At 43.7% G+C, this 26364-nt stretch overlaps 1 protein-coding gene across 1 annotated transcript in view; it reads right to left on the bottom strand.

Annotated features, from left to right (window-relative positions):
* UBE2G1 (ubiquitin conjugating enzyme E2 G1) overlaps positions 1-26364 on the bottom strand; it is a 685202-nt gene that overhangs the window by 367613 nt on the left and 291225 nt on the right. Inside the window, exon 3 of the mRNA XM_044082100.1 lies at positions 9895-10073. Within this exon, the coding sequence (XP_043938035.1) occupies positions 9895-10073 (179 nt within the window). The remainder of the gene's footprint in view (positions 1-9894; positions 10074-26364) is intronic.

Here is a 26364-nt window from a genome sequence, read left to right as displayed (position 1 = left end):
GTCTGTGCCTCGGTTATTGCCTTGCCACTGTCGTCCTCTGTAGGCACCTCCTCTGGATTGATTTCTGCCTCTAGAGCGTCTATTTCTGCCTCTGAGATTTTGAGGAGTCTGGAAAGGAACAATTTTTGGCAGGCCAGTTCCTGCTAAACCTTGGGGGCTGAACCTGTAAGAAATCCTTAACTGTTTGTACAGATTTTGCCTTCTCTTCCATTTTCTTCATTACTTGCTGAGCAGGTGTACCAAATAGACTGGCTTTATCCATAGGAGCATCTAACAGCTTTGCTTTAACATGATCCGGCAAGACCTGTTTTCAACCATGCATGCCTTCTTATCACTGTACCAGTCATGGCTGATCTAAATGAAGCCTCCAGTGCATCATAGCCACATTTTAAAGAATGGTTACTAACCTGCTGAATGTTATTCACCATTTCTAAAACATATTTCTTATCTAAGGAATCAGTGGACAGCTTCTTAGTTAACTGATCAAGCATAAACTCTTGGTATTGGATCATATGAAACTGACAGTTTAAAGCTCTAGCTGAGAGAGTAGCAGAGGTGTAAACTTTTTTCCCCCATCTCTCTAAGGACCTGGATTCCCTTTCAGAAGGAGTAGGGTTTTTTGCTGAGGTCGAGGCTACTGCCTTAGGCCCCTGGGATATAGTCTCAGGATCTGCAAGTGGGGCCTTGTAAAGGTGGTGATGAGTGTCTGGCACCCTGTAAAATCTATCTGGTTTGGCAGGGGCTGGAGGTAAAGTATCAGGAGCAGTGCAAACATCATTAAATGCATCATCCACAACAGGCAGTACTGGAGGTATAGCTAAGGGCCTATGTTGTGGTAAGTGCAGAAATGTCCTAAGCCTTTTCTTGAATCTGAGAAATCTTGTCCCTGCCATTGGAATTGTTCTCTCATGGCATGTAAGGTTTCCCCAAAGGAAAATTCCTCTGGTGGAGAGGCAGATGGAATGGATTCTTCAGCATCGGAATCTTCATAAGTAGAAAAAGGAGCCTCTGGCTGATCTGTAATGTCTGAGTCATCCGAAGAATCATCAGAGGACACTGGCTCAGGGGGCTCTGCTCTAGGTCTCTTTTCTGGGGGCTGAGAGGCCCTGTCTGGGTGATATTGGGATCCCCTAATTAAGGATATTAAATCCTCTGCCAGAGTAAGCATTTGTGAACTAGAAGTGGGCCTGTGTGAGGGGGGCTTAACAGGCACTGATTTAACAGTTTTGGCTGCTTTAGCCCTGGCAAAGGCCTTAATAGACATGGCTGCAGGAGGCCTAGCAGCACCACATGCTGGGGTAGAGACATCCAAAGGAATGGTGTCTGATAAATCACTAGGAACCACAGTAGTAGGCAGAACTTCTGAGGCCGATTCAACTAAGGTAGCAGGAGCCTCAGTAGTAGTCGTGGATTTGGCTGAAGATTGACCGGTTTTCTCGCTTTCGGCCGAAACCGAGACACTCGCGGCTTGCTTAACCGTGGTTTCGGCCGAAACCGCGGACCGCGAGTGTCGGTCTTTTTCTTTGCGTTTTTTAACAATTTGGGTAGTTGGAGGATCCGACGGCATAATGTACGCAAAATCTAAGCCGAAAAACTGTTCAGCAAACTCCGACCGACGCCTAAGCGTTCATCAGTTGAAGGAAGCACAGGCCGAACAAGCTGCTACGTCGTGGTCTGGGCCTAAGCAAGGCAGGCAGTAAGAGTGGAAATCTTTATGAGGTATTTGTTTCCCACAAGTTAAACAGTTATTGACTTTTTCTGACATCGGCTGAGGCAAGAAAGAGTCCCCAACGGGGTACTTAGCTTTTTAGAAGTCTTCGAAGTAGTATTCGGTAGTAGTAATCTCTGGATCTGACTGACCGGCACTTGCGAACAGCTTCTGCTTGGGCGCCACGGCAAGAAAGACTGAGGAAAATGGCGTCGGCTGATGCCTTTATACCCAAGACCAGCAGAGATGACGCCGGGTGAAGTGAGACATCAGCGGCCGGACCCAGACTTTGGAATCCGGCCGACCGAAGGGCTGCCTGACGACAGGACAACCCATTTGTTATGACTGCAGATGCATCCTTGAAGGACATCCATTGGCGCAGGAGTCTTAGAAAGAACCATTGTAGGATTTGTAGAACCACATCTTTCTGCCTCCTCGCAGACTCAGAGTCTTTGAGGAGTAGAAAAACATATTCCTATTGCAGACAAGGTCTCTCCTCCTTGCTCATATATAGTGTGCATTATTTTTGGGTCAAATAAGGAAGAGCTACCAACTGAAATACTGATGTATGAAGACTTGAAGGGCTCTGCAAAATTGCACAGGTGCATCCAAAAGCATGTTTCTTAATGGCTATGTGTGAACCTGCCTCATGAGGTACCTTCCACTGCATGGGAAATCCGCCTCATGTAAGCATCATAACATGAAGGGTGGCCACTTGAGGAACTGTTTTGGTATTCTGCAGACAAGGACCCAGTAAGAGATTTGGAGAGTTTTTTTAATATCTTTGACGTCTAGTGAAGTGTGCCAAGTAATTCTGACCATAGAGCAAAGGTCACTAAAGCATAAACATGCTTACCAAAGCTGTTTAAGGCCTTCAATTCCCCTGGGATGGGCAGAACAGCCCTGCAAGCTTCTTGTGGCTGCTGTTGCAACCATGGCATCAACTGGGACCCCCTTGCTCCAGTGTTCTATTCTTGTGGGGATGCTAGAAATTTATCTGGGTGCTTAGGGATGGATTCCACAGTATCCAGTTCCTTCCATGCCGGGCGAGAAATGAGGTCCAAGTCCATCAAAAGTTAAGTGGGGTGGGGGAGGGGTTCTCACCCAAAATGCAATAGGGCCAGACCCAAAAGCCTCCAGGAACAGACTACTCTTGGGAACGGGTGTCTGAAGACCAGCCTTCATGTTTTCAGGAGCTTAAGAACCTTTCCAGAGGAGATGTCTTCAGGTGGCTATCTGGGAGAACCTTCACTGAAATCTGTGTCTTCCGTGAGATTATCGAGGGGGATTCAAGAGTCTATTTTCTTCCAAAGGACCTCATCAGTGGAAGGGTTATGCAAAGTAACAGAAGTGTAGGGGGGAGTCCAGAAGGACTGACTGGAGACAAACAGGTTAGCTGTCCCAAAGGCATAGAAGACTGAGGCCCAAAGCAAAGACCTGAAGGAGGTAAGAGTGATTTAATCCGAGGGGGTAGGGATGTCCTCTCTCTATGTAAAGAAAGTCCACTCAACAAGGCACAGCACTTGGTGGAATAGAAGCCAGATGTAGTGAAGTGGCAGGTTCATAGGTGTGTACTAGGCTAATGTCTCAAGAACCTTTATAAGCCTAGCCCATACAATTACCCTGGCATCGTGCCACCTGACCTTTGTTCCCAGTGCCTCTGTCGAGTAAAGCCACTGGAATGATCCCTGGGGGTGAATTTTGTATTTCTCATCCACTCAAGGTTTCTCTTTAAAAGGACCAGTGACGTGCTCTGCTTGACATGTATGGGAAGTCTATTCCATAGCATCGTCAGTCTCTGGGTTATGAACCAGTCCCTCCAGCATGTTCTGTTGATTGTGGTAATGAGGTTGAGGTCTCTGGAGTGAGTGATGCGGAGGGATTGGGATTTCTTTAGATGCAGCATTACTAACAGAGCTGGGCCAGACATAGCTTTGTAAGTCAAGCAGAGAGCCTCTAAGTAGGCTATATGAAACAGAGAACAGTTGGAGTTTTTTTTAGTCTGTCCATATGGGACAAATGTTTAAGATCTAGGATCCTCATTGTGAGGTACTTTTGCGGCTTCATTTGTTGCAGGTTTAGTGAGGTACATGCCAAATAGGGCATTGTACTCAATTATTGACCTAACAAGGGAAGACTAAAGGGAGACAATGACTTCTTTCTTCCTGGATGCAAAACCCTTAATAATGAGATGTGCCACATAGGACTTTCTGACCACAGTGGCAATGTGGTGGTCAAAAGACAGGGTGCTGTCAATCTGCGTTCTCAGATCTCTTATAATGCCTTCTGTGTTCAGTGGACTATCACTGATGTGGTAATTCAGAGGAGCTGGGTTTTTCCCAAAGGGGATGACGAAATTTTTTGGTACTGAGCTTAAGGCCATGGTTCCGACACCAGTCATTGGTCTCAGTGAGGCCTTTCTGCAAGATGTCAACATCACTTGGGGAGTTAATAGCTCCCAACTTGCAATCGTCCGCGAACTTGGTCAGCCAGAGCCCCTTTGTGCTGGCCTGGACTTCAGAGAAGTAGATACCAAACAGGAGGGGACCCAGGACTGAAACCTGTGGGACTCCAATCATGACTGGTTGGCAGTCTGACTTGGAGTCTACTACTTTCACATTGTGGGTTCTACCTGTGAGCCAGTTTGCAACCCACCTAATGATATAGGGGTTGATGACTAGCTTAGTGAGTTTTTCTATGATTCCTGAGTGGGGAATGGTATCAAAGGCCTTGGCCAGATAAAGATAGGCTCTATGAACCACCTTGCCTTCATCCACAGATCTGGTGACGGACTCAAAGTAGACCAAGTTGGGCAGACATGATCTACCCTTGACAAAACCAAACTGTGTGGGATCCAGAGTTTGGAGATTCCTTATATCCTTGTTTATTAGGTCCATGATGATGTGTTCCATAGCTTTGCATATCAGACTCATCAGGCTAATAGGGAGATAGTTCCCAGGGCCTGCAGTTGCTCCTCCTTTGGGGAGAGGGATGACAGTAGCAGTGCGCCATTCGGTAGGAATAAAGCCAGAGGTGAGGCTGTGACTGAAAAGATCATATAGGTGAGGTGCCAAAACAGCCAGGGATATTGTCAGGTCCCATAGAAGCTGTATTCTTGGTCTTGGATACTGCTATTTTAACCTGTGAAGCAGTAATACTGGGTGTCTGGCAATCTACTGGTATTGTGACTGGTCACTGGGGGGGAGGTAAAGTTGGCACTGAATCTGTCGGCCAGTATATTGGCAATTTCTGTTAGCTCAGTATAGGAGGTACCATTGCGCAGTAGCTCAGAGCAAATCTGGGTATTGCCAAGGAGATTCTTTACATAACTATAGAAGGCCTTGTGGTCGTCTTTACTATCTGCTGCAATTCTGTTTTCATAGCTAGCTTTAGAAGATTGGAGGAGATCTCAACCTTTTGTTGAGCCAGATAATGGAGTTTTTCCAGTCTTGGGACTTCCTTATTCTGCATCAGTTTCCTAATTCTGTTGTAAAGTTTGTTTATGGCAGGGGACCACCAGATGTTTTCCTTTTCTGGAGGAGAGCATCTTGGTTCTACTGGGCATGGCGAGATCCATGCATGTGTGTGTGTGTGTTCGTACAGTGCAATGGTGTATGATTTGGCAGTCATGCAACTAATCTCCATTTGCATGGGCACCGTGAAGTTAGCCACCTCATGGTGGTTACCTTTGGGTGGGTGGGGGGTGGATTTCCAAGGTGATTAGTTTGTTGTCTGATCTTTACCAGGGAGGAGATGACTACTGGTGTAGATGGTTTACTATCAAATGTGATTTCCATGTATCCTCAACTCATACATATTAAGTAGGTCATAAGGTCGACGCAACAAGATGAACAACTTTCTGTCGATATTAATGTTAGCAACTCCCATTGCCAACTATGCTTAGAGTCCCTGACTTGTGTACGTCCTTCTGAATGGATGTACACATGGTCAACATTCAGACTGTCGCTCATACCATGTCAGAGGAGGCGGCTGTCATGCAAGTGAATGTCGACATTTTGATTGTAAACTAGAGCAGCTCTACACCAGTAGATACCACCTCCATGGTTAGACCAGACCACAAATTAATCACCTGTCACCCACGTTAGTAACTACCAGATAAAAGGTGTTTCTACCTCAAGTGGGAGTAAGAACAAGGTGGTGCAAGGCATTGGAATTAATTCCAGGAAACGTTGGGCAAGTGTATTGGTACAGGAGTAGTTTTCCCAGTTAATGAAGATGTAGTTGAAGTCGCCCAGTATATTGTGTTAGGTTGGACCCTAACATTCTCCAGGGTGTTTAGGAACATGGAGTGAGTCTCGGGACATGGTTGGGGACCTATAGCAGGCTACTACCTGAATCGCTGTCTTGCCCAGTGTTAGCTGCACCTGAAGTATCGCTGATGGGTTATGTTGGGCTATCAGTCTGGAGGTTTGCGGATCCTTTACAAATATGGAACCACCGCCTTTGGCGCTTCGGTCCAAGTTCTGGGGCCAAAAGTTGTAGAATGAGTTATAGCCTGGTAGTGCAGTGTTGCTTTCTGCTGCCTTGAATCAGGTCTATGTTATGGCACAAATCGATGTTCTCCATTTTAAGAAGTGCTTCGAGTGAGTGCATTTTGAGATTTAAACTTCTAGCGTTGAGGAGCATGACCCTCACACTGCATTTGTTTGTAGCTGTTATGGTGGTAATCTGGTCTTTGGAAGACTGCCTAAAAAAGGCACTACAGGGGTGGCAAGAACCTTGGCCAGTATCTGGAAGCCGAGGGGTGACAGATGGAGGCCATCTCTGGCAAAGCATCGAGGTCCGTCAATCATGTCATCCCAGGCAGACAGATACTGGATCCTCTTAGAATTACACCAGAAACTTGCACAATTGCTGAAATCAATCATTTTCTGTTTGTACTGTCGTATCATTCTGGGTGATGACAGGATGCTGCTCAGCGCTAGGGTCATACCCATCAGGGCTACATAATGAGAGCTCCATGTCTTCCAGGGAGGTACGTCTCAGGTCATTCACACCCACATGTACAATGACAGTCATATCTGTACCTGTTGAGGGACCTAAGTGCATGGGTTATGTGGCGGACCCTGGCGCATGACAGGCAGCTATTTCTCCTTATTCAATCTAGTGAGTGGGACCATCAGTGTGCCTCACTATCGAGTCACCTATGACTAGTGTGTTGGGCATTCTGTTTTGCCTTAGGAGCTTTGGTTGAGTGGCACACTGTTTATGAGTTCTCTCTCATGATTAGTGTTGTGGTGGTAGAGTAAATTTCTGCCTTGGAGGTCTCTGCTGTTTAGGTAGATTTTTATTGAGAGCCTCGGTGAAGGTGGGTGTGCGGTTGGTGTTTTTATGTGAAGGCAGTGCTGGTGTGTGTTCTGGAGGGTTGTCTGTTTCATGTGGTGTGGTGCAAGTGTTAACCTTCACCTCCTGACCAGCTATTCCGGTCTTGGCTGTAGAGTGCGTGGCTTCCAATTTGCCTATTTAAGTGCATCTCTCAAGTCTGAGTGCTGAGAGGTAAGAGGAGAGGGTTGCCAGTGTACATGAGACACAGTTGCTACATTGCCTCAGGATGCCCAAGTTCACCAGGGTTAATAGGAGAAAGCACAGGGAACTGACCTTTAGACATGCCTGGAGGCGTGGCCATTAATAAGTACTGGAGCTATTTCCTTGTAGAACATTTACTGCTGGTAGCACTTTGGTGGGCTACAATAACTGCTACAAGAAATCTGGTAAAGTGCCAGACTAATAAGCTAGTAAAAGTGCAGGAGAGGAGAGAACTAGTAGATCCAAGGGAAAATTTGAAGAGCAGACTTAGGCACCACTCATAAGCTTACACACTGTTCTGAACACAGCAAATCTACATCTGGACTAGTTGCAGAAAGGTGAGAAACCAGCGCAAATGCAGTCTTTTAAAACAAAGTTGAAAGACATGGAAAAACTGCCTAAATGGCCAAAAAATGACAATTTCTGGGCCACAAACATCTCTTCTTGAAGTAGACAGGCTACCTAGTGCCTACCACTCACTGACAAGTTAGAAGGCTTCCTTCCAACACAGAAAGGCTTGGTGGGCTCAGAAGCATACAAACAGTCCTGGATACAGCAAATCTGGACTAGACTAGTTACAGGAAAGGGAGGAAAGCTTAGAATGTTTTTTTAGAAAAGGGTAAAGGGAGACAGAAGGAGCAGAAGATAATGCAAGGTTAAGAAACTAAGTGGGTTGGGCCTTCACAAATGCTCTCTCTGTATTAGGTAGAATGAGCTAATGACACTAGACTGGGAGGTGTGTCCCAGATCAAATTTACATTACAGCATCATGGGCCCCTGAAACCCTCAAGTACACCACCTGAGGACAGAGTTATACCAGAGCTGTCCAGAGAGACCTCTGAAGGGCAGGGACAGCTCTGATAACTTGCGAATTAATGGTCCCCAGTGCCGATGCTTTGGTTTGAGTCCTGTGGCTGCAAAACACTGAACTGGACGGCACTGGGAAATGACCAGATTAAAAAAAAATCCTCGGATCAGATTAGGATGTCCACAGGAATCTCTGATCAGAGGGCTCCAAAACAGATCATGTTGGAAGGAGAGAAATTAGTGTAGGACTAGTCACGGGCAGGCTCACAGACACAATGGGAGACAGATGAAATTACCCTATCTGGATGTGAGCTCTGAGGAATTTTTTCACTATCCCATTCACTTCAACCTTAGAAAAACTCCTGGAAGAACCAAGAGAGGAGCTATTGGATGGTGGACTAGAGTGCTTACAAGGAGAATTCTGCATATAGGGAAAATGTATCGGATCTGGACAATTAAAATGTGACCAGATCAGAGGCAATTTTGATTTCAGAGCAGTATGATCTGAAGTGGTTGGATCCAAATTTGACATTTTTGGAGGTGTCTGAGGAAGGAGATTACATTGTCATAGGAACTGACCATCTCTTTCTACACTTAGTCCTAGGGAGCACAGTCCGTTTCCCTTTGACAGATTTCTGAGTGGGTTTGAGCCCCCTTTATTCATCCCTCATCAGACCCATCATAGAATACAATGCCCCTTTTGGGATGTACCTTACCCGACACCTGCAGCAATTAGAAAGACCCCAAAAGTATCTTACCAAGAGGATCAAGGGTCTCAAACAGATGCCATATGCTGCTCGGTTAAAAAAACTCCAGCTCTACTCACTTGCATACCGCCTACTTCGAGGCGATCTATGCCTGACATACAAAGCTATGTCAAATCCAGAATTAATGGACATGCTCCACCTCAGTAAATCTAAATCCCTTAGAGCCACACTGAGGGACTTGAACCTCAGCACAGAAATAAATAGAACTTGCTGGAGGGACAGGTTCATAACCCAGAGGCTCCCTTCGCTCTGGAATAGAATTCCAGTTCATGTGAGGCAGAGCACCTCACTGAATCTCTTCAAGAAGAATCTCGATAAGTGGATGGGGGATCGTAGGTTTGTCCCAGGGATTACTCCAGTGTCACTATTAGACAGAGGCACAGTAAACTAAACCTTAAAAAGGGCACAGTATACTCAAATCAAGGGGTGGCATAAGCCATACAGAATCGGGCTAGGCTTATAATTGCCCCAGGGCAGATAGCCTAGTATGAACCTATGAACCTAAGCTTAACTACAGGGAGATGCTTTTAAGGTAGAAAAGTCCACCAACAATGGTAGGCAAGAATACCCTAAAAGTGGTAGAAAGAGGACAAAGTACCAAAAATGGTACTTCACAGTAAGTTCCTGGTGAAAGTCACAAAGAGTCAGCTAGCAAAAAAAAATTTACTGGAAAGAGAGGAAGATGAGAGAAAAACAGCAGACAGCCTATTTAGAGAGAAAATTTTCAAGAACTCGTTTTAACCTAGACAAACACTTTGAAAGCAAGAGTATCCATGTCTGTAGCAAGATGGCAACAAATGACATCTGAGATATGTTAAGTTGGCAGGGAATTATGGGTAAAGGGAGGAGCTTGAAGAGAATTTTGATCTAAGGATCTGGGAAGTGGCTATGCCAATCAGAAACCAATCAGTTCAGGAATGAATGAAAACATCGGATCAAATGTTAAACTTGAGACTAGAAACTTAATGTTTTTTTGCCACCATAAATATGCCTTACTCAATATGTTATTTGATTCTGAAGCACCCAGGACACAAATTAACATGAATTTAAAAATCTGACACTTACTGCAGCATCAACATTTGCAGGAGAGTCTCCATTAGGATCAGCCAACATTGAGATGACACTAATCATAATAGTTTCTACTGTATGGATGGGAAGCCAGCGCTCTTCTGGCTTTTCATAGCCATATTTGTCCTCACCAGGCTCATGGAGAATTGATATACATACATCACCATTCTTGTCAACTACAAGGAAAAAAAATGTAAACTTACAAAAACTTATCAACTTTCAATGCATTTGTCAGAACAATGCACTAGAAAACTTAACTGTTCCATTCTAAAAAGGCAATTATGCATTGCATTAAGGCAAGATAAGACTAGAAATAAATTGCAAACCTTAAACAGGATATCCTAAAATTTTAACCCTAAACCAGGTACACACTCAATTATAAGGACAGTTTGATCTGCAGTTTGCTCATTTCTCTTCACAATGGATACGCAAACTTAATGTTTCTACTAAAGCAGCTAATGTTTTTCTGCATTCTTGAATTACTTTGTTGGAATTCCAGAGTCTCCTTAAGAGGGTCTACAGTATCCACCAGCACTTCTGCAGAAAAGCCAACTTTCTCATTACTCTGTTTCTGTTAAGGACCACTGGAAGGACTCACTGAAAACAGGACTTCAAATGGAATATCAAACTTACTAAACACTCCTACTCTCAATTTAACACCTGGCAACATACCTGATGTCCACTGGCAATGCACCTGACTTCCTCCTGTCTTTAGGGCTGTCTCATAATCTTAACATTTTAAAGTACACCAACATCAATTTCCCCTTTTCATCTCAACTTCCAAGATCAAAGATATATTATTCTTCCTGATGGATGCTCCTTTTAGACGTGCTCATCTGAATTTAGAATTTTCCATTTTTCTAAACAAAATTTGTCATAACTCATATTCACTAATCCTGCCATAATTCTGTCCCACGTTGAGAGGTACATCTGGAACCTTCTCCAAACATCACCCGCAACATTTTGGAAAACATATCACGGATTAACAGTGCTCACACTCACTTGCACTGTACTGTACAAATTACAAAAATGAGTACTTATCGTAATGAAGATGAATAAGTTAATCTACGGCAACAGCAAGACTAATCCCATTAGTCTTCAGGCAATGCCCATCATTGGATCACTGCTGAAGTAACCTTAAACAAAGCTGAAAGAGTACCAAACTTGGTATCAGGACAGGAGGAAGATAGGTTAGTACCCATAATCCCTTGCAAATAATGCACAGGATCTACATAAAATTTAACTTGCAGTAATCGAAAAACATAAGTAAAGAACACAGTTATTGCTTGTAGAAAATTTGAGTTCCCCCCTTATCAGTTCACTAAAGAAACCAGAACCCTGGAAACCACTTAATATTGCCTGATCCTACCACAACTTATACAACTCTTGCCCATGTTCTCCAATTAGAGACTTTGTCCCTTTTAATTATAGAACAACTGATCTACACTTCAGAAGGTTTTCCTTCCAATGTAGTGTACAAGTTGCCCAAGGACACCCAGTGTATATAAAATGCTCTCCCACCCTGTTGCTTCTGGAAAGAAAGTACAGGGAGAAGAAAAACTTAGTTAAATTACACCTAAATAAGTTAGGCATACATCAGGGATCTGTTCTCAAAAATCCTATTCTTAAGAAGGCGAATCACCATAAAAAGCTTGCAACTCGGATACTCTTCTAGCAGACAAAGCAATAAGAAACTGTTTCCCAAGGTAGGAATTTCTGAACAGCCTGACGAGCATGTTTCAAAGAAATTTTTTCAAAACACGAATTAGGATTCCAAAATGCAGTTCACCAGTGTTCTACGTAAGACAACATACCCCCTACCTTTTCAAAAAAGGTTTCACTTTAGGTAGGGTAGGAAAAAGGGTGAAGATCACAAACAAGCAGATATGATAGATAAATCTGATACAGCAGTAAGAAAGGTCAGAGGATAGCAAATACTGCAGGACTAAGTAAGGTCAAAGGACAACACAAATACTGCAGAATGAGAGGCATTGGGACTTTAAGGGGACCTAGTTCTAGGATGGACACCAACTAGAAAATCTTTTTTCACATACCTCTTGGATTTTTAGTACCAGGATTATTTGCCTACTTCAACATCTACAGAACTCCCTCAAAAAATACATACAATTGATTCAAGATTGCAAAATCTAGATGGTCAAACAAACCAGACTGAAGGACTAGTTGTGTCAAACAACCTCTTTCCATGTAGGTCCACCCTGGGAGGTATCTTGCTGAAACAGTCACTGTTGACGTTCATAAGGGAAAACCCACTACAAATTGGGCCAAGACAGTCACCAAAATTCCCTGGGGAGTAATTCTGAGTGGTCTTGAATAACCCTGATCAGAAGAAAGGGAGGATGATCAAGCAAGAATGTTCTTGTCCAAAGGAATAAAAGCACAGTTGTGTTAAGAACTCACCATAACAGATGGTCAGCTGATGACAGAGTAAGATGCGTTATCTCCAGACATCCATGCAGGGAACCAAAGCCTTAACATTCCAAAAGCCATACATCTGAAGTATAACATCAGCCCATGAGCACAAGCATACTAAGCAGATATACAAGCATAGGTCCAAGCCAGAAGACTGAAGACATCTGAGAAGGAAGTAATCTGAAAGGGAAAAGTAAAAAAATAAAAAAGCACCCCCTCAGTCCCAGAGGCTGCCAGACAGAACATCAGAATAAAAAAGGTCAGAGGTGATAAGGGATACTGCAACAGTGATTGGGAGACATCTGTTACATTAAGTTCTTATATAACTGTACTATGTTCTGACTGAAATCATTGTTGCATTATTCCAAACAAATGGGCAATTTGCAAAGCTCAAAGAGTGTCAAAGATGCAGGTCCCAGAACACAATTTTTTTTTCACCAATCCGTACTTTAACTAGTATAAAATGCATCTGTGACGCTCTTTCTGCACCATTCCCCTTAGTTTTTACAAATTTCGCTATTACTCCAGGAGCATCCCGGTCTGTCTGCCTAGTATAGTACCACCCTCAATGTGACGTTAGCATACACACCCCTTCCCTACCCTCAGCTCTTTAAATAGGACCTTCCCCCCCAATATTTTCCTTCCCCTGGGAAAACCAGCACCTGCTGTGGTTCCGATCCTTTAAAAGTATTTACACAGGTTGAATAACCTCCTCGGTAAGTTCAAACCTTTATGTGCCGATCATACTTTTCAACTGGCAAGATTATCGCTAAATGTCCAGATTTCTGCCTCATACTTTTTGGTCCTTAAAAATTATGATTTTCATGCAAAAAAAGCATTATTGATTTTATTTAAAAAATAATGACAGGTGTTTTAGTTTCAGGTGTGATCCTCTTTACACAAATTGTGCTAATGGTATTCTATCAAGTTTCGATGTGTGTAATTGAAATATTTAAAAAGTTTCCATATTTTGGACCTTCGTCCCACTTTTAGCAATGGCTTAGTCCAGAGTTCTTACTCTAAAGAGGTATGAGATGCTCCCTACTGTACTGTAAATCCCCGTACAGTATGTCCGTTGTGCAGTCTACACTACAGCAGCTGTTTGCTGCATCCAAACTATTTGCTTAACCTTTTTGTTGAAATAAAAATGGGAGAGCTGACACAAGCGCTCCATGCAGACAAATAATGCTAATGCAAAACTTTAGATCAACTTGCAAAGTTTGTTAGAGAAATATTTAAAAAGGTTTCCCTATTGTGCACCTTTTAGTAATGGGTTAGATACAGATTTCTTGCTCTACTGTACTGTAAAGCACCACTGTGCTCTATAATAAGAAGTTATGTACCTACCATAACGTTCCATGTTAGTTGTCTTCTCTCGCCTTCTTTCTTGCTTGATGGGTTCGGGGCCGATCCTCGGCTCCGACTCGGCACTTGCTTTAGCTCGAGAACTCCTTTTACCAGCTCGAGGCAGCCCCATATCCCATGATGCAAGGCAGGAAGTACCCAGATCTCGTTTGTTGACAAAAGGGCAATAACACCAAGCATAAACAATACTTCCCAAAGGAAGAAGAAACTTACAAATGGAAAAAGGACCAGGTCTAAATGGTCTTTAGCATTATAGTTTCTTATACAAGGTCTGTCCAGGCCAGGGGGAAGGAGGGAGGGTCGCAAGAAAGAAGGCGAGAGAAGACAACTAACATGGAACGTTATGGTAGGTACATAACTTCTTAATGTTAAGTTGTCAATCTCGCCTTCATTCTTGCTTGATGGGACGCGTCCCTAGCACCTCTATCCTGGGTGGCTCAATGGAACAAACTCTTGAGGACTGTAGAGCCAAAACTGGCTCTGTCCCTGGAGGCCAAGTCCAATTTGTAATGCGAAACAAAAGTGTGAAGAGTGGCCCAAGTGGCGCTGCACAAATAGTGTCTAAAGGCAGTCTAGCTTGAAAAGCTGTAGAAGTAGTTAAACTCCTAGTTGAATGTGCTTTAGGTTTTGAGCACAGCTGTTTTCCCCTGATCGTATAAATTTCAGTGATGACCGAAGAAAGCCATCTGGACAAAGTCACTTTAGAAACAGGAAGGCCTTTTTTATTATCCGCATAGGAAACAAAAAGTTGATCAGATTTTCTAAATTTTTTTGTTCTGTCCAAATAATATCTGAGCTGACGGTGGACATCAAGATAATGTAGCTTTTGTTCAGCTCTATCTGAATAGTTGGGAAAAAATACAGGGAGATCAATAGATTGATTCAGATTGTTTTTTGAAGCGACCTTAGGTAAAAAGGATGGATTAGTTCTCAAAGATACTCTGTCTTTGTGAAAAATCAAATAGGGGGGTCGAACCGAAAGAGCATGAAGTTCAGACACCCTCCTGGCCGATGTAATAGCCACTAGGAATAAAGTTTTCCAAGAAAGATATTTCAGGGAACAAGAAACAGCTGGCTCAAGGGGAAGAATCAAGGATGTCAGCACTAAATTTAAATCCCACTGAGGAGGAGGATTCCTGATTGGAGGCTTTAGTAGGAAAATCCCTTTCAAAAGGCCCTGCAGAGTCTATGGGACATAATATTATGATCTGCTATCCCGACATGAAAATTAGAAATAGCAGCCAACTGAACTCTGACTGTGGAAGAAGAGGAGCCTGCATGGAAAATCTCTGCTAAGAAGTCCAGAACTGCCTGAACAGGGGCAGTAAAAGGATCAATATTTTGGGCCTTAGACCAATAAGAGAAACGTTCCATTTGCTTGTGTAAATCCTCCTGGTAGAGGATTTTAGTGAAGCTACTATGATATCTCTAACTGGGTTAGAGATCAAAGGAAGCCTGGCTAAGGAAGGAAGTGGAGCAACCATGCTGTGAGGTTGAGAGAAGGGATTGACCGGTGCAGCTGACCGGATTGGTGAATCAGTAGATCTGGTACTGGGTCCAGATGCCACGGCTGCACCAAAAGGTGGCGATGGAGGAACGGGAACCAAACTTGTCGAGGCCAGTAAGGGGCAATGAGAATCAATTTGGCTCTCAAAACGGTAGCTTTCTGGATCACCTGAGGGATCAGAGGAAATGGAGGAAGGCATAAAGAAGTCCCTGGGGCCAATCCTGGGTCAGAGTGTCTCTGGGGGATGGCCTGATAGAGGAAGAGGCTGAAGAAGTCTGGACATTTGCTGTTTTGGGGAGTAGCAAAAAGATCGCAACATGGACGACCCCATTCCAGAAAAATCTCTTCCGCTATGGATTGTTTGAGAGACCACTCGTGAGGCATGAGAATAGCTCTGCTCAATCTGTCCGCTATAATGTTGGTTTTCCCAGGGATATGCATTGCTACCAGAAACCGATGAGAGGAGATCGCCCATTGCCATAGTCTGAGGGCTTCTCGACACAAGGGGTAGGACTTGGTTCCGCCCTGTTTGTTGATATACCAAACTACAGACATGTTGTCTGTGTGGACTGCAATTGTCCCTACGGGAAGAAAGTCGTTGAGGGCTTGCAACGTTAAAAGCACTGCTCTCATCTCCAGGACATTTATGTGCAGATGGTACTCGAACGGTTGCCACGTCCATGAACCATCCTGCCCTGATAATGACCCCCCCACCCGATCAGGGAGGCATCCGTGGTGACAGTGGCTATCGGGGACGGAGGTACAAAGCACCTGCCTTGGTGAACCTGAGGCGATGTGATCCACCAAGCAAGATGTTCTTTGCATGTTTGTGTCACCAGAATCTGGTGACGCATTGGAAGTTGCTGGTATGACCACTGTGTGAACAGCATCCACTGAAGGAGGCGCATGTAGAATCGAGCCAGGGAAGAAGAGTGATGGCCGCAGCCATAAGACCTAATACCTTTAGAACCATTCTGGCCTGTACCTTTTGCTGGCCAGAATGATCCTGACATGAGTCTGAATGTCTGAAACTCTTTGTTCTGTAAGGGTAGCTGACATCCGAACAGTGTTTAAGTTTGCGCCTATGAAGGTAATAGACTGGCAGGGCGATAAGGATGACTTTTCGTAGTTGACTGAGATGCCCAAATGAGAACAAAGGTCTATTGTGTAATCCCTGGCTTGTATAAGCTGATGCCTGGTGGTGGCTGACAGGAGCCAGTCGTCGAGATCTGGAAACACCTGGAATCCTTGGCGTCTCAGGTGAGCCGTGACCACTGCCATGCATTTGGTGAACACTCTGGGGCTGTAGTGAGACCAAAGGGCAGGGCTCTGAACTGGAAATGACTGGACCCCAGCCGAGCGGAGAAATCTCCTGGGCGTCTGTGAATTTTGATGTGATAGTATGCATCCTGAAGATCTATTGAGCACATCCAGTTGTCCTTCTGTAAGAAGGGCAGAATTGACTGAAGAGTGACCATTCGGAATCTTGTCTTCCTGACAGACTTGTTGAGTCTGCTGAGATCCAATATTGGTCTCCAGTCTCCCGTCTTTTTGGGGACCAAAAGAACCTTGAGTAGATTCCAGGCTCTGAATGGTCTATTGTGACTGGCTGAATGGCTCTTTTTTGCAGTAGTTTTGCGATCTCTAACTCTGCAATGTCCCTTAGACCGGGTGGTACATCTGGAAGGGAACTTGAGCGGAAGGGACTTTCCTCGAAAGGAATTATGTAACCCTTGGATATGATCGACTGTACCCATCTGTCTTGAGTGAGGGAATGCCAGGCTTCTGGGTACAGTGATAATCTTCCCCCGACTGCCTCCAAGGAGGGACAGCCGGGCAACACCTCAGGGATGCTGAAAAGGCTTTTCAGGAAGAGACTCCCTGTTGCCCTGGTTCTTGGACCCCTCTGCCTCTAGAGGCGTCTGTTGTTGTTACCCCTCTGCCTCTAGGGGTAAACTGACCGCGTGAATCGGCGTGACTCCTTGGGATTTACGGAACCACATCTTCCCACCCTTCTGTCCTTTGGGATAAGGCCTAGAAGGGGTGGAAAAATGGACTCCAACAGCAGAAAGAGTCTTGCCGTCCTGCTCACACCTGGTCAAGGTTTCCTTCACCTGAGGGCCAAACAAAGCTGACCCATCAAAGGGAGAATTTGTGAAGGACGCCTTAAAGGGATCCCCAAAATCACATAGCCGCATCCAGGCTTGGCGTCTAAGAGCCACACCTGTGCCTGCGGCTCTACTCGCTCCATCAGCAGCATAAGATATTAGCCGCATGGAGGAGTTAGCAATGGAATTGAGGGTTCCTAGCTGCGAAGCAATCTTTTCTTGGGCCCCTGCAGCTGTAGGATCCTGAACTACTTCTCCCAGCTCCTTCAGTATATCTCTCTGGAGTCTGGTGAAGTGACAAAGATAATTCAGCGAGCATAGCATAGCTCGCTGGGGAAAACATCCCCTTGCCGTACCTTTCCATGCTCCTTGAGTCCTTATTAGGAGGATGGGCCAGGCACGGAAGGATCTGCAAGTTCCTTTTGGTGGCCGCAGCCACCACCATGGCATCAGCGGGGACACCCTTTGTAAGGAATTGTTTGTCACTAGGGGCAGTTATAAATTTAGAAGGCCTCCTAGGGACTGGCACTACAGAGTCAGGAGCTGTCCACGCCTCTCGTGCTATAACCTGCATAAGGGGTCGAAGGCGGAGACACCCAGGAGGTGAAGGGCCGAGATCCAAACGCCTCAGGTATACTGACTCATCCTCAGAGGGATTGTTGGAGGCCAGTTTCCCCTCTGTTTCAGAAGTTCTAGGATGTCTGAGAAGGAGACATCCTCAGAGGGGATCTAGGGATCCCTCTGACTCATCAAAGTCAGTATCCAGTGACAGACTCGGGGCAGTCTACATGCTTCCTCTTACAAGTCCTCTTCCTAGGAGGATCTCCCGAAACATCAGGAGAATCCTCGGAAGAGGGGGAAATTCCCAATGGGGAAACCTGAGGCGGAGGATCTCTGGGTCCTGTAGCAAGAGAAGTGGCAGAGATGTCAACAGGTACAATAGAGGGAGGAGCTACGGGAAGAGACTGCTGACTGATACCAGTGGCCAGTACACTCTTCATCACCTCGAATGCTCCCCTCCCAGGCAGGTCCGAGAGACCCCGCTCCAAGAGCTAGGAACTCCAGGGGCTACCGAAGGGAAGCCTCCGAGGCAGATGTCGGAGCCGAGCTCACCAAGGCCGAGGCTCCAAGGGAAGAGCGGGCTCGGACAAGGGTCGATGCCACTCACCCCCTCGGAGGAGACCATGGAAGCCCGACCACGAATCCCTCTAAGGAAGAGGAGATAAGAGTAGGGGCTGAAGGAACAGAAGGGGTATCCGTCCTCCAGCCGTAGCAGTAACCTTGCCGAAGACTCCAACTCCAAACTCTGGGGTAGAGTTGAAGGAGGAGCTGTAACGGGGTGTGGACCAACAGTCGTCTGCTGAGGCGCACTGTGTAGCATTTGTGCCAGTACCTGTGACTTGAGCAATCTACTGACCACTCTCTCGTGGTCATGGTCTGACAACCTGGATGACCTTGAAGATCGGCTCCGATGACTCCGCTCCGATAGAAGAGGGAGGCGGGCGAGTATCGGCTCCAAGGAAGGAGACCTCGACCTCTTCCTGGAATGGGTCATCGGAGCCGATATTGATCCTGTTGGCACCGATTTCGAGCCGGCAGAACGCTCGATGCATCGGCTCCAGCGGAGCCGATACAGCCACCAAATAACGGTGTCGGAGCCGATCGGGCCGACACCGATGCCTGTGCCACATGGGTGTCGGAGCCGATCGGAGCCGACACCGATGCCCGTGTGGGTGTCGGAGCGGTAGGAACCGACCCCACAGTGGTCAAAGCAGATCGGCGCCGATAGCCATCGGCGCGAAGGCTTAGCAGATCCAGAATCGGCTCCAGCGGGCCGATCTCGACTCTATCTGAGTCGGGCCGAGGCCACAGGCTTAGAAACAGAAGCCTGGGTCTTGGCAGATTTTGTTGATTTTGTGGGGCCGACTTAGCGGAGAGCCCTCCGGCAGAAGACCCCTCAGAATCAACTTATTCCTTCTCTCCTGCAGGACTCTCTGGCTGAAGGAGTGGCAGATAGCACAGGAGTCCTGCAGGTGAAGAGGGCCTAAACAGTACAGGCAAGAAGTGTGACCGTCTGTCAGAGACATCTTCTGACAGCACGAGTCACACTTCTTAAAACCTGAAACCCTCTCTTTAGACATGGTGCCCAAAAAACACACACACACCAGTCCAATTAAATTAAATTGATCCCAAAAGGGGATATAGTAAAATAAACCAACACACACACCCTAACAGGGGGGGGGATGGGAAAGGGAAATTAACTGACTAAAAAAATTTAAAAGAGACAGGGATTTCTGTCAGAAAAAATAAGTTTAAAGTTAAACTATCAAATATATAAGGTTTTTAAGTAAAAAGGTGCTTAAAAGTCACAAAAGTGAATTACTTACCAGGAGCTGGTAAAGAGAAGACCTCCCAAGCGAAGCGGCAAACGAGATCTGGGTACTTCCTGCCTTGCATCATGGGATATGGGGCTGCCTCGAGCTGGTAAAAGGAGTTCTCGAGCTAAAGCAAGTGCCGAGTCGGAGCCGAGGGATCGGCTCCGAACCCATCAAGCAAGAATGAAGGCGAGATTGACAACTTAACATCAGCTGTTTGCTGAATCATAAATTTTTGATAAAACTTTTCTTTTCTTTTTTTATTAGCTAAAACCACAGTCCGGTCTACACTATAGCAGCTGCTTGAATCATAGCTGAAACAGAAGCGCTCTGTGCATGCAGGTATACACTGTACCAATTGGGAGAGTGCTGATCCCATAATATGAGTACCCTGATGCTCCCAAGTGTACTGCATATCCCTGTAGGGTATTGTCCATTGTGCGGTTTACACTACAGCAGCTGTGTACTGCATCCTACTTAGTTTAACATTTTTTTTTTCCAACTAAAATGAGAGCGCTGAAATTCAAGCGCTCCATGCTCACAAATCATGCAAATGGAAAACCTATTAGATGAACTTGCGAAGTTTGTAAGAGGAATATTTAAAAAGGTTTCCTTATTGTGCACCTTCGTCCCACTTTTTGTAATGGCTTAGATACACATTTCGTGCTCTACTGTAAAGCACCACTGTGCGCTATAGCAGCTGTTTGCTGCATCGTAAATTTTTGCTAAACCTTTTCTTTTCTTTTTTACCAACTAAAACCAGAGTCCGGTCTACACTATAGCAGTTGCTTGTTGCATCATAGCTTTTTTAAACTGAAATAGGAGAGTTGAAACTGAAGCGCTCCATGCATGGAGGTGTACATTTTTGCAAATGGGCTTCCTGGGGTGCAGATCCCTTACTGTAGCCATCATGATGCAGTGCATATCAAAGAGAAATCTTATCTGTAGCATGAAATACTACTTAATAGTAGACAAAGTTGTAAACTACTGCACTTCTGATATGCTGGATAAACCTTTGCTTGACAGACAAGGATAAGCTGTGATGCATCACTGTAGTTGTTGTCTTTGAACATTTTTTTTAAATGCTTTTCTTCCCGTTTTAGCCGTCTAGTGGATTTCTTTATTTTGCACGAGTTGTGATGGGCATATCATGAAATTAGTATTGGTTCACTCTGATGTCAACCCAAAGTGCTCTTCGCAGCACCCGCAGTGTGCCCAGTAATGACTCCTTCTGCACTTTGTACAGACTTACATGGATTGGTGACATATCTATATACAATTGTACATTCTTTTTATGACCCATTGCTCCTACTACTATTGGAACTGTCTGGGTATCTTTCTTCCACATTGCTCTCGTTTCTGCCTGCAGACAGTGATATTTTATGACTGAGACTTTTTGTACGCAAGACACAGTAGTAACTCGGTGTAGCGATTTCAATGATCATTGCTACTTTTGCTTTCTTTTCTTGAGCCACTATATCCATTTTTATCTGGTCCTTCACCCTATATTCTTTATTTTGTTTTTGGGTATATTCAGTTGCCGCCTGATTTTATCTACTTCTGGTTTAAGTTCCATTTCTGCTTAACACCGATATGCTTCTGCTCAATTAAGCAGATAAATCATTTTTAGATTTAGTCTCCTCAGCTATCAAAACTTTCAGTACATTTGGGTCTTGTGAGATCAGTGCATATGTGTGAAGTACCACGATTGCAGATCTGTACATATCAATTTCAAGGAGGCCCATCCCTCCATGGAATGGCGAATATATAATCTTGGTATACACTGATTTTATAAATCATTTGGTGAGCATGAAGCTTCCTTCGTGTTTTCTGATCTAATCTATCCATCACGTTTTGGGGCCAGTTAATCATTCCAAAACTAAGTTAGGACAGGAAGAGCAAATTGGTTTACAGCTTGGATTTTGTGCCTAGATGTCAATGCTGTTTTCAAGGTTTAATTGAATTCTTCTGAAGTATCCCTTACTAAGTTTTATTCTCATTTCTTTATGTTTCTGTTGATCCTTCAATTCCCTAATATTTCTACACTCCCTCTGTTAATATCACATTGTTGGCCCAAACTGATGTTTTGCTGGTGCTCCATTTTTCCTGCTTGAAAGGTTGCTTTTGCACACTTGTAGTTTTTGCCCAGTCTAGATAGCTTGATATTTGCAAAGGTCTGGGTGGCATTAGTCCGTTAACTGCAACACAGCAACCCATGTGACATTTTTAAATGAAGTTATACTTGGTAGTATAGTACATACAGCTAAAAAATGCATTTTAGCCGATTGTTTTTGGAATTTATTTTTATTTTAGAGCAACACATTCTATATTGCTTCTGTACTATAAAATGCACAATCTGGACATGGGATTTGAAAAAGTTATGACATCATAACCTTAACAGTTCTGTGCAGTTCTGACATTTTTCAGTCTCTTGTCTTGTTATGCGTGAATACCACAGTCTGAGTGTTGCTTTTTAGAAACAAACTGCACAGAGTTGACTAACAAAACAAGGTTGTGATGTGCTGCTTGTACGTGGACTCTGTAGTCAACTGCTTCTTATACCTATTCTCCTTGAAGGACGGGGTTGTATTTGGGCTGGTGGCAATGTTTGCTGAAACCGACTTAGCAGCTTAATGAATCCAGAATTACAACTACTGCAAAAAATGCATGTCTATCTACAGAACCATCCTGCAATTTCTGATTTAATTGTGCTTTGAGATATTATATAAGTATTGGTTGTGGATATTTTATATATTTTTTATTCTTTTTTTGTTACCAGTGTCTGTGAATATACATAGACTATGTACAACTAACACTTTCACCATCATTCTGCAGGAGATTAGGGGTTTTTGCTTATTCCCACCAGCCCCTTCCTGTCCAGTAGCCAAAGTGGCACTCCCCACTATGCCCGACCTGGGCAGGTATATACTTTTACATAGTTGCAGTGCTCAGAAAAAGTCAATAGCATACATGAAATCTTTACAGATGAAACTTCATCATGGTTTCATAGCCCTAAGCTGATAATCCTTCATGATCCACTTATTGCCTGTGTGGTGACAACTTGCCTTGTGCCTAACTTTAGCACCTCTGTTATCATGGAATGCACAGCTAAGTTATGTCTGCTTCCACACAACCATCACAAGTAGGCAACTGTCATCAGATTGGCTGGATCTAGTTAATGCTCTATCTATAGCTGCAACCCATGTATGTAAACATCTTTTATTGTGGTGAGAGGCTGACTAAGCACCACTCACTTCCACCCTTCCAAGTCTCCCAAGCAACTACCTACATTTGAGTATTATAGGGTGCAGGCAGGGCTTACTCCTTCTCACTGCCAGAGTCTGAATGTCTGTGTAACAGAGTAAAGCATTTTAAGAAAGTCATAGCCTTGCTCTGTTGACTCGAGCCATATGCTACAACAGCATGGCAAGCCATCCCAGTAGGTCTGACCTATACCAAGTCATGCCCTAGGGCATAGCTTTGGTTGATGACAGGAAGTCTTAGGTTCATCCAAAATGATTTGCAAGTTTCCCAAAAACATGTTTGCAGATCCCAACCACGAAAGCATATGGGGTGCAGTACTACTTCGCATTTAAGTATGACTGACATTTATTGAAGAAAACCTGCATCAATTATATTTTCATTAATATTATGTATATATATATATATATATATACATATATATATATACATATATATATATTTTACATTTTTATCCTGTAAATGTGTTAACACTTTTTTTTTGGTCTATAATTTCTATTTATTACTTGATGTGAGGATTTTGTAATTAAGCTTAGGCTGCAGCTTTTCTCCCTGGGCCTCCACTACAAATGGGCACTGTCCAAGTCTAATCATCCCAGTAAAAAATGTAAAATAAATTAAATTGTTTGGCTTTACTCAATGCAATAAAAAATATAGTACATTCACGTCTATGGCCTGGATAGTGTCATATAGTCTGAATATATTTCATTTCATTACTATATTTTCCAGTACCTTCCTTACAGCCTTCAACTGATTTGAGATCGCCATTTGTCCGGTCATATGCTTTTTATTATTTGAAGTGATTACCAGAAATATCCAGTCAGTATTTAGTTAACACCATAACTCTGCTTAACAAATGCTAACTACAGGTCTGCCGCATTAAATAACTGCTTCACCTAACAAGAAAAAATGGATAGAAAATTGCCAATCTTACTTGTATACTGTGGGTGCATTAACCCAACAGTGCTTTGAAACAAGTTGAACTGTGGGCTAGTCCCCTTAATCATTTGAAGTAGGGAATCAGTGGAAATGAGCAGCAGGCTCATAGTCGCTTTTCCTGCGGAAATGCAGAATGCAGGAAAAGCGACTATGAGTCTGCTGCTCATTTCCACTGATTCCCTACTTCATCGCTGATCTGTCTCAAGAACTGTTAGGGCAATATCTTCAGCACATTCATTGTAATGCCGCATAATCCATGTATACTTCATGGGCAGCATTTTCTAGATTTGTATATGAAGCAGTGAAATGCAAACTTGTCAGTAGCAGCATCTGCATTAGCAATATTTAGTTCATTTCTACTTCTGTATTCTGTCACATTTTGTCCCACAAATCCCCAATGAGATTTCAAAATCAGATTTTTTTGGTCAATTACATGCCTAATCGTTGCCATGGATCCTGGTGTTGTGTATTAACTCATCCCTTTACTAACAGGTTAGCCTAATAACATGGCAAGTACAATGGACTACTGGCATTGCTGCACCTTAGCACAACCTGGCCTGTAGGATTCTCAACATGCAATGATGTTCTTATGGCAGAAGATACCCAAATCACCAGTGACTAAGTCTATTTCCTATGTGATCAGACAGTAGTTTGCACCACTGCTGGTTCCAGCCATACCTCCCATCTTTTCAGACTAATGACAAATATCCAGCTTTGTGCCTTATATTTGTGGTCTGCTCATCATAAAATGGATGGTTTTATGTCACATGACTGGGAACATGTCAGCAATTAAGTCAACAGATAATGGCATACAATTGAGTCACTAAACAACCAGATACATCCTCTTCCTCATTATTTACCTTATCACAGTAGTATGCAAGAGGATTAACCTCATACTCCCATTCTTGGTGGTTCTGTTCATGTGTTTTACAGCTGTGTGTCTGACTCTTACCCCTTTGGAGCACTTACTGCACCTGCAGTCTTGGCAGGCTCCGACCTATCCACAAATTTTTTTTTTTTTTTTTTTTTTTTTTTTTCACACGTTGGTTAAACTTGCAGAATCTATAGTGACGTGTCAGTCTCCCTTTATCTCTCTCATGGGTGAAATAATTTTTACACAAAGTGAAATTTTAAATGTGTTTCTGCACTTCTGCCTTTATTTTGAGTCTGACCTGTCAACAGCAAATTTGATTGCATGCATCTTTGTAAACCACAGGGACAATATACAGAACTCCAAGGTTTATTTGCAGTATGACTCATGTTGCTCGCTGCCAATATTTCATGCATCAGAGTCTCATGGATTCTACTAACCCTGACTAATGATTGATCAGTATTTGCATAGGAAGACCTATGCCTCACTAACTTCAAACTTGTACATTAATACAGATGTCATTTACAAGTCATAGCACAATGCAATTTCCATCCACGAATAATTGTACTGCCATGGACATCTTTTCTTTGTAGTCATTACTTATGAGTCAATTATGTGCTCACCCATACAGTATGGTTTGCAATTCTCAACAGCCTAGGGAGTTTACTTATGTAGTTAGTTGTATTAATCTTTATTACCACATAACTGAGGTGATCGCATACCTGTTGCAATTCCATCCCTGCGCCTTCTTGGAAAGGTGCTTACTAAAAGACTGCAGACATTACAAATTTTCCAGTGAGTTGCTTATAAGGTAGTCATTACAGGTGGGCAACCAGTCACTAAGAACCACCTTTAAGGACATGCATTCTATTGCTATGGAAAATATCACAGTAGGAGCAAGTGAAATAATTTGCTATGACAATGTCATGACATGGTTCTGTCTCAATACAACAATGGTACAAAAAGGCTGATTAATTCAGCTCTGTTTATACTTCTATGAATGCATTCATCTGATGACCAACTACATTCCTGCTATTATGTTTATATTACTATACTCAAACCAACTACATTCCTACTTTTATGTATACATTTTGTATAAATAACTGTAATCACTATGTTTAACAGTTTCTTCTACTGTACCAATTATTGTTTAATTTTTATCTGCATCATTGTTTTTGTAAGTAGCTTTTCTCCCCGGGCCTGCTATGAAAATGGGCTCTTTCAGGACCAAGGTACTTTCCCGGTACACAAATGCAATTAATAAAGTATCTTTTTGTATTGCTTATCAAAATCAAGCTGACCACAGGGTGCTGACTTGACAGAAGATAGCCTAAATTCTTGGCTAGGCTTGTAGGGCGCTCAGGGCCAATAGCCAGTTAACTTCTGATGATCCGATGACTCCATGCAGATGTCAACAAGAAGTTGTGTTCCACTGATTTTCCTTCTGGGCATAACGCATGCTTGGAGAACACCTAGTCAAATGTAGGTATGTGCCACTGTACTGTTCAGTAGGTTTGCATCCGATCTCATGGCTGATATGGCATCACCTGTCATCTCAGAGAGTGTTAATTTACCCACTTTTACTATGCCTTTTAAAGGTTACCAGTATAG

The sequence above is a fragment of the Protopterus annectens genome, chromosome 9.part0, assembly GCF_019279795.1.
Source record: "Protopterus annectens isolate FY-2018-M chromosome 9.part0, PAN1.0, whole genome shotgun sequence".
NCBI classification, from domain to species: domain Eukaryota; kingdom Metazoa; phylum Chordata; order Ceratodontiformes; family Protopteridae; genus Protopterus; species Protopterus annectens.
The sequence above is the reverse complement of the archived record's forward strand: the minus strand, read 5'-3'. Positions and strand labels throughout refer to the sequence as shown.